This window comes from Asterias rubens, chromosome 16 (assembly GCF_902459465.1).
Source record: "Asterias rubens chromosome 16, eAstRub1.3, whole genome shotgun sequence".
In the NCBI taxonomy this organism is placed as follows: domain Eukaryota; kingdom Metazoa; phylum Echinodermata; class Asteroidea; order Forcipulatida; family Asteriidae; genus Asterias; species Asterias rubens.
In genome coordinates, this window is record NC_047077.1 from 7,571,780 (window position 1) to 7,580,231 (window position 8,452).

The 8,452-nt window shown below is 38.2% G+C and overlaps 1 protein-coding gene across 1 annotated transcript in view; it reads left to right on the forward strand.

Moving 5' to 3' along the window:
- LOC117300672 (E3 ubiquitin-protein ligase RNF19A-like) overlaps nucleotides 1-6,403 on the forward strand; it is a 42,808-nt gene extending 36,405 nt beyond the window's left edge. The window contains exons 8-10 of the mRNA XM_033784382.1: nucleotides 1,458-1,671; nucleotides 2,540-2,670; nucleotides 3,113-6,403. Coding sequence (XP_033640273.1) covers nucleotides 1,458-1,671; nucleotides 2,540-2,670; nucleotides 3,113-3,792 — 1,025 coding nt within the window. The 3' untranslated portion in view covers nucleotides 3,793-6,403. The remainder of the gene's footprint in view (nucleotides 1-1,457; nucleotides 1,672-2,539; nucleotides 2,671-3,112) is intronic.
- The last annotated feature ends 2,049 nt before the right edge of the window (nucleotides 6,404-8,452 follow it).

Genomic DNA, 8,452 nt, shown 5'->3' on the forward strand with positions numbered 1-8,452 from the left:
ACTTAGGACTAGTCCTAACTTAGGACTAGTCCTAACTTATGACTAGTCCTAACTTAGGACTAGTCCTAACTTATGACTAGTCCTAACTTATGACTAGTCCTAACTTAGGACTAGTCCTAACTTAGGACTAGTCCTTACTTAGGACTAGTCCTAACTTAGGACTAGTCCTTACTTAGGACTAGTCCTAACTTAGGACTAGTCCTAACTTAGGACTAGTCCTAACTTAGGACTAGTCCTAGGAGATGGTAAAAACTTAAGGCTAGTCTTAAGTTACTCATCCTAACTCGAGATAAGGTTAGTCTTTACTCATTGTGAAGTCCACCCCTAGGACTAGTCCTAACTTAGGACTAGTCCTAGGAGATGATAAAAACTTAAGGCTAGTCTTAAGTTACTCATCCTAACTCGAGATAAGGTTAGTCTTTACTCATTGTGAAGTCCACCACTAGGACTAGTCCTAACTTAGGACTAGTCCTAGGAGATGATAAAAACTTAAGGCTAGTCCTAAGTTACTCATCCTAACTCGATATAAGGTAAGTCTTTACTCATTGTGAAGTCCACCCCTAGGACTAGTCCTAACTTAGGACTAGTCCTAGGAGATGATAAAAACTTAAGCTAGTCTTAAGTTACTCATCCTAACTCGAGATAAGGTTAGTCTTTACTCATTGTGAAGTCCACCCCTAGGACTAGTCCTAACTTAGGACTAGTCCTAGGAGATGATAAAAACTTGAGGCTAGTCTTAAGTTACTCATCCTAACTCGAGATAAGGTTAGTCTTTACTCATTGTGAAGTCCACCACTAGGACTAGTCCTAACTTAGGACTAGTCCTAGGAGATGATAAAAACTTAAGGCTAGTCCTAAGTTACTCATCCTAACTCGATATAAGGTAAGTCTTTACTCATTGTGAAGTCCACCCCTAGGACTAGTCCTAACTTAGGACTAGTCCTAGGAGATGATAAAAACTTAAGCTAGTCTTAAGTTACTCATCCTAACTCGAGATAAGGTTAGTCTTTACTCATTGTGAAGTCCACCCCTAGGACTAGTCCTAACTTAGGACTAGTCCTAGGAGATGATAAAAACTTGAGGCTAGTCTTAAGTTACTCATCCTAACTCGAGATAAGGTTAGTCTTTACTCATTGTGAAGTCCACCCCTAGGACTAGTCCTAACTTAGGACTAGTCCTAGGAGATGACAAAAACTTAAGGCTAGTCTTAAGTTACTCATCCTAACTCGAGATAAGGTTAGTCTTTACTCATTGTGAAGTCCACCCCTAGGCTAGTCCTAACTTAGGACTAGTCCTAGGAGATGATAAAAACTTACGGCTAGTCCTAAGTTACTCATCCTAACTCGAGATAAGGTTAGTCTTTACTCATTGTGAAGTCCACCCCTGGCCTACATGTAGATTATAAAATGTTGAGGTTCGAATCCAACCTGATATATTTTCATATATTTATATTTCAGAGATAAACCCTGATGTGAACAGTGCAGTTGTGAATGCAAGCATTGGTGAAGCATCAATGACTAGAGAGAGTTCTAGTCATTTAGAGGTTGCTGGAGTCATAGGTGATGATACAGTCAGTGATAATGCAAGCACAAGAGCTATAGCTGGAGCTAGTCTAACTGGTAGCCTGTCTGGTAGTGGTGGTGTTGGACCATTAGTACTTCACTCTCATAGGTAAGTGGCAACCAGGGAAGGATCTTCCCATCAAGGGAACACGGCAAACTCCCACAAGGGGATAAAAACAGCCATCTCTCTCATACAAACATCTATAGGTGATTATGAATTGCACAAATCAAAAATGTTTGGTATGTAACTAAGCGACAAAATTTGTTCTAGTCATTGTGAAATTGGCTGTAAGCTTGGGGGATTTGAACCCACAACCTTGTGATTGAAAGTCCTGCAGTCTAACCACTAGACCACAGTGACGGAAAGGATGTAGGTACTCATTCAATGTTTGATCTACAAACTCCTTTCTTTATACTTAACGCCATTTATCTTACTGTGTGCTACATTGGGATGAGAAATTCTTATCTGAATTCGTACTGTTTTTTGTATCTTTTTGGTGACAGAAATAGCTGTTATTTATAGATACAACCTGCTATTGGATCTGGTTCTCTAGTGTTGAGAATACTGTTTACAGAAGCTCCTTGAAATCTATGACTTCAGGGGTTATTACAAATGGGAAGCACCGTCATTTCAGTCAATTTCCTAAAATATAGAGCAAAGTTTCACAGGCATTAAACAATAATTATCCGAATTCAGACTTTTCTGTATCTGCTTGGTGACAAAAACATATGTTATTTTTAGAAATAAAACCTGGACTTTTGGTCTACCTCTCTAGTGCTGAGGATACTGTTGCCAAAAGCTCCTTAGAATCTGTAACTCCAGGGTTAGAAGGTGGAAATGCCATCATTCCAGTTAAACTGCTATAATTTAAGAGCGTAGTTTCAGACTGTTTTTACTTAGGAATGAATCTCATCCCTGATCATGAGACCTCAGAAGCAATGTTTTTATTATTGATTGTTTGTTTGTTCTCTTTTAGGTTGGATGTTCATGCAGAGGTTGACCATAGCAACCAAAGCGCTACTAGCCTTAGCAGTGAATCAGCTTCCATTAGTCTATGCGGTAACTGCAGTGTAGCTGCTGTAGCTGGTACCCTGCAAATAGACACAGGTACAAATTCTCAGTAATTTAACTATGTAGTTCAGTGCATGAACATGATGAATTCCAAGAGTTTATTTGATTAAAGCATGCCAATTTGTACAAGTACATTATTGCTAAATATCAGTGGGTAATATACAAGTATTGCAAGATGTAGGTGCATGTCACAGAATATCATCACAAGGTGAAATCTGAGTTCAGCTTCAACTTGTGCAATGAAAGGCCAGATCTTATTACCAAGTGATATTTTTGTCAATGCACAAAAGAATTGCATTCAATGTTTGACTTAATTCACACTTAGATCCTTATCATATGAATTTTGTTTTTACAAAAAGTCACAAACTAAGCTTGTGGAAACTTGTCTAACCTACACCCACCCTGGTAAAAATGAAGGCAACTCCATGTAGACATTATGAAACATCTGATTCTAACTGGACTGTTATCTTTTCTTTAGAAAACAACATTACTTCACTTGGGAATGACTCTCTGGAAGTACAGCTGGACATTGAGAGACCTGGTTACAAATCTAGATTAAGCAGTGGGAGTAACAGCAGTGCAGAGCACAGCATACTGACTCACACATCTAGTGGTCCTACAGGTGTCGTTGGCACTCAAGAGGAAAGACGCAATGGACCAAGTGAAGATATCTGGGAATTAAAGAGCAGTGTTAGTACCAGCAATCCAACCAGCGTCATGCGTAAAACCAAGAATACAAAGAGTAGAAGTCGTAGTGGCAAGAAGAATAGCGTCAAAATCAGCGATAGAATCTCTGAAGCACCATGCAGTAACATGGATACAGTCAGCATCAACGATTCAATCAACTCAGAGTTAAGCGCAGTGATTGCAGATAGTGAATGCCCATCAGAGTGTAGCTGTGAAGGGAACTTCTCTGCCTCTACATCTCAAAGTGTAGACTTGAAAAGTAAAAGTTGCTCAGAAGAGATTTTTGAATCGTCTTCATCTCAGCTTCATCAGCTGGGTGAACTGCAACCAGCCGTTTCTTTAACAGAGGTTGAAGTTGATCGACCTCAGTCCCTACGTCTAGACAGTGATAGGACTTCTCATCTTACCACGTTGGATAGCCCAAGAAGTATGCCTTCTCTTAATGTTGGTGTTAGATCAACAGATCTATAAATGTATTTGTAGGTTGTAGATTCATTCTGGATCATGCAAGAGTAATGCAAATTACTATGGCAATATGAGACAACTCAACTTGAGATGAATCTTGGTGCTTTGTACAAAATACTGCCCAGTACCTTTATGAATCTTTAAAACCTTTCATCTTATTAGCAGAGTTTCCCCTGGCTACAAAGCCAAGCCATGTACTTAATTGTTTGATGTAGACCATTAGGTCTGTATTATGGGTAAAACCCATCTTCAATTTAATTTTTCTAGCAGTTCTTTTGAAGTCAATTTAGTCTTTATGAAGACATCCAGACATTTTCCCTGAGCCGTCAAAGCATGGATTCAAAACATGATGTAACATTACCCCGGCAAAACCCTGAAAAACACCTCTTCCATGTTAAAAGTTAGCAAAGTGCCTTTATCATTTGAATGATGTAGAAGGATCAATCCGTAGAGATGCTAACTTTGCTAAGCATCTTTTGGCATGTATTTTGTATCCGAGGGGTAATGCTGCTAATAGTCGCTAAGTACTCGGTTCCTGCTACTGTACCTTTTACTATTATGAGTGTCACAAAGTAGAACAAACTTGTATAGGTTTAACAACAATAATCAAATGTTAATTTCTTTAAATGAATTATAATTTTGTATATTTTTTTGTTTTTATAGTAAAAGTGACAGTATATTTATCATTGTAAATGTTGTATAAATTAATTGTTGTAGACCTAACTCATGCAGCGGCCATCTTGTGAATCTCTCATTCATGTCATACAGAGGCTGGAACAGAAAAGTAGTCCAAGTAATGACACTCAGAACTATAATTGTCACTTGGTGTACAGGGAACAAGGCCATGATGGTCACACCATGGTGTAGCCATTTTGTAATATTCTCTCATTTCAATCAATGGCTGTTTTGGAAACTATGGCTTAAGCTATGGCTTTGGCTCTGGCTTAGACACCAGACATGGCCCAATTTCACAGCTCTGCTTACGACTGAATGCCATGCTTACTATCACCATTTATCGCTTATTGTGCAAGTGCCAAATTTCTGTGCTATCCGTGTAAGCAAAGAATGTCTAGTAATGTGGAGTATGCTCGTGCACTTGTAAGCAAAAATTCCCTGCTAACCCGCGAAATTCGTTTGACGTAAGCGCTGAGTTTCCTGCTTCTGTAAGAGCCGATTCTTTGCTTACGTCAAACAGAGCCATGAAATTGGGCCTAGGTTTGAGTAAGGAGCCCAAGTTTAATGAAACTGTGGTTTTGATAAGGGCCATTGTAACCAGAATGAGGCTGGGAGGCATTATAGTCTGGTGTCCCATTGCAGTACAATGATATTTTGTATTCATTGTTGCTAGTGAACGCAGGGAACATGACAAAGAAGTTAGCAGTGTGTAAAGTTACTTTTGTAAATATCGTCTTTATAAAGAAAAGGTACAGCAACTCAACAACCGAGTTACAAAATAACTCATGTTAAATCTGCCGGTCAGCATGACTTACTGCTACAAATATCAACCATCCTGAGATTAACATTCCGTCCAAAACATTTCCATTTTGTTTGGAAAATGATTGATATTTTTTCTCTGGAAACCTTCTGTTAGTTAGAGTTTCTACTGGATGGAACAACGAGTGACTAGGACAGACTTTGTTTGAAGTGTTGACTCTTGTTGTACCTTCTCCTTATTATAAGACATCAAGTGTACTATTTAAATACAAACTCAATTGACTTCCTCATTACCTTATCCCACAAGAAAGTCTTGTGCCTTGACTTATTACTGTACAAATAAATAAAACTTGACCCATAGGTTGGCAACTAATTGAATGTTAATTTACTGAGGCTTTTTCCAAACAGGCTCCGCTCTGGGCTTCATTTGATGTTGCAAACACTGTGTGCAAAATGTACACTGTTCCATAATTGATGAGGGAGCCCAAAACCAGAGCTTAAGCCCAAACTGGAGCTCGAGTCGAGGTTTGAAAAAGCCCAGCATTTGTGATTGTTAGTGTACGTGTTGGTGTTATTGTCTCCGTACATATCTTTATACAATGTATTTGTGCATGAACAGTTTTCTAGTGTCCATTGCTGGCTCAATGCAATGTGTATTTTTATATCAGGATAATGCCAAATATAGTAGGTACTTTTTCAGGATTTGCTTGAGCTGTGACCCAACCCAAATGCATCGAATTCTAATTGAAGGTGTGGCTTGCATTGGTTTGATCGTAAACCTTGACAAATTGTCTTCTGAGTGGACAGGTTTGCAGGCCTTGAACGTGGCTCATTGTCTTCTGAGTGGACAGTTTTGCAGGCCTTGAACGTGGCTCATTGTCTTCTGAGTGGACAGGTTTGCAGGCCTTGAACGTGGCTCATTGTCTTCTGAGTGGACAGGTTTGCAGGCCTTGAACGTGGCTCATTGTCTTCTGAGTGGACAGGTTTGCAGGCCTTGAACGTGGCTCATTGTCTTCTGAGTGGACAGGTTTGCAGGCCTTGAACGTGGCTCTTGGAGGGGCATAGCAATTTCCCTCTGGTCAGGGGCACCTGTATGAGGTAGTTATAACTTTGTATTGGAACCTTGCACAGGGCAACAAAGCAAAAGGACTTTGTATTGGAACCTTGCACAGGGCAACAAAGCAAAAGGACTTTGTATTGGAACCTTGCACAGGGCAACAAAGCAAAAGGACTTTGTATTGGAACCTTGCACAGGGCAACAAAGCAAAAGGACTTTGTATTGGAACCTTGCACAGGGCAACAAAGCAAAAGGACTTTGTATTGGAACCTTGCACAGGGCAACAAAGCAAAAGGAACAGGTCGCCATGGTAATTGCTGTGGGTGCTATGGGTTACTTCGTGGCACATGAAAGCTGTGGACCTTAAAGGGGGGTTCCAAGGTCCAATTCAGTTTGGTGATGCACTCATTTGTCAATAGGTAGGGTCCTTACGAGAGTGAGATCAAGTAATGCAAGTCTTTAACCTCGTGTTTAAAAGATGTCAAATGCCACTGTATTTTGAAATCTGTCCAGTGCATGTCATTTTTCTTTGTCCTGATATTCAATCAAGACCTTTGGACCCCACACTAATTCCTCTTTGAAATGTAAAGACCATGTGTTTTAAATTTCACTCTATAAGAGTATCAAAACAAATGTCCCCGATGTCATAAGGTCTCTATCTTTTGCAATGTGGGTGCATTTTGCTTGTATTGTTATGTTCAGCAAAAGTAGGTTCTTAACCTGAATAAAGATTAAGCATTAAATGCCAAATCCATCATATTTTGTAACCTTCGGTTCAATTCAATGACAATGGGTTTTTTGTAATATATTTGCCTATAGTGGAAGCTATGCTTCATGTACAAACAAAAGACCAGATTATAAAATGGTGACATTAAATATGATGTAAATTAACTTCTTAAAGACAACCCCTTGATGTTAATAACACAGTACTGTATGATTGTAAAAATAGTTGTACAAAAAGTAGTTTTTATGTTGATAAATAGTGCTGAGAAAGCTTTTATTTGTTCTTTATGTGTACATTCTGTGGTGAGAATTGAGTTCAATGACCCGGCGGAAGGTCAACAATAGTTGGCAATAGGTCTAGATTTCAAGGCTAGACTAAATTCATTCAAGGCAGACTATTTATATTGGTTTCTGTTTATAACTGCTGACAAATATTAACATGAAAAGAAACACAAAAGAAGCCCCTTTCTGTGTGTACAGTATTTCACTTCTTCTTTTATGCCTTGCATCGAGCCATGGAAATACAGGGTGCGATAAGTGCAGAATTCTGGGGTAAACATCTCTGTGGAACTGTACCAAGGTTTGAAAACTGTAGCTGAGAAATAGATTCGGATACGGACAAATTGACCAATCTCATTCAGCCGATAAACAGAAAATGGTGATTTGGACCTAAACAATGGTTGCAATTTAAGAGAAAGATTTCTGTTTATCACAAAAAAACTGCCCTCTATATTTGATAATTGTTGACATTATGAGATGTACTTCATGCATCTCATAAAAAACTTGATACCTTTACATAGTTACGTAGCTTTCTTAACAAATATTGCAGGAACTTTATAATAAATATTTTTCTTAATTCCAGCCGATCCTGGCTCAATATCTATCTGAATATGACAACATCTTTTGGATATTATTTTCTTTTAACCAAAAAGGAGAAGTTCTAAATTATGTTTGATTCACATTGAAAAGGTCGAGGGTCAAAGCATAGCACAAACAACCTGCAGACAACTAAAATGCTTTCCTTTTTATATATTTTGTTCCTGCACAAAAATGCCTTTATTTTGTATTTCAAAAATGAATCGATGTATTTATGTGTAATTTATTTACCCATTCTATGATGCTGTGGTAAGCTTATAACCACTTTATAGTTAATATTGTCTATATCCAGTGCTCTATTTTTTGGTAAATTAATTTCAGTTGACATTTATTTGTAAATTTAGTTTTTTGCTTTAAAATCAATTTTTTGTTTGCTTATTCTTTACGTTGTCATTTAACTGTTTTGCTTTATACAGGTTATTTGTAATTTGCATAATGTGTTACTGTGTGTTAAGCACAGAAAAAAAACAAAAACAAAACAAGCAAAAAGAAGCGCAGTGTTATAACCAAGAGTCACCGTGTCTTTGATTTCTGTTTTTAGTCTCATTGACAAGCACTGGATTCAACAAAGAGCTA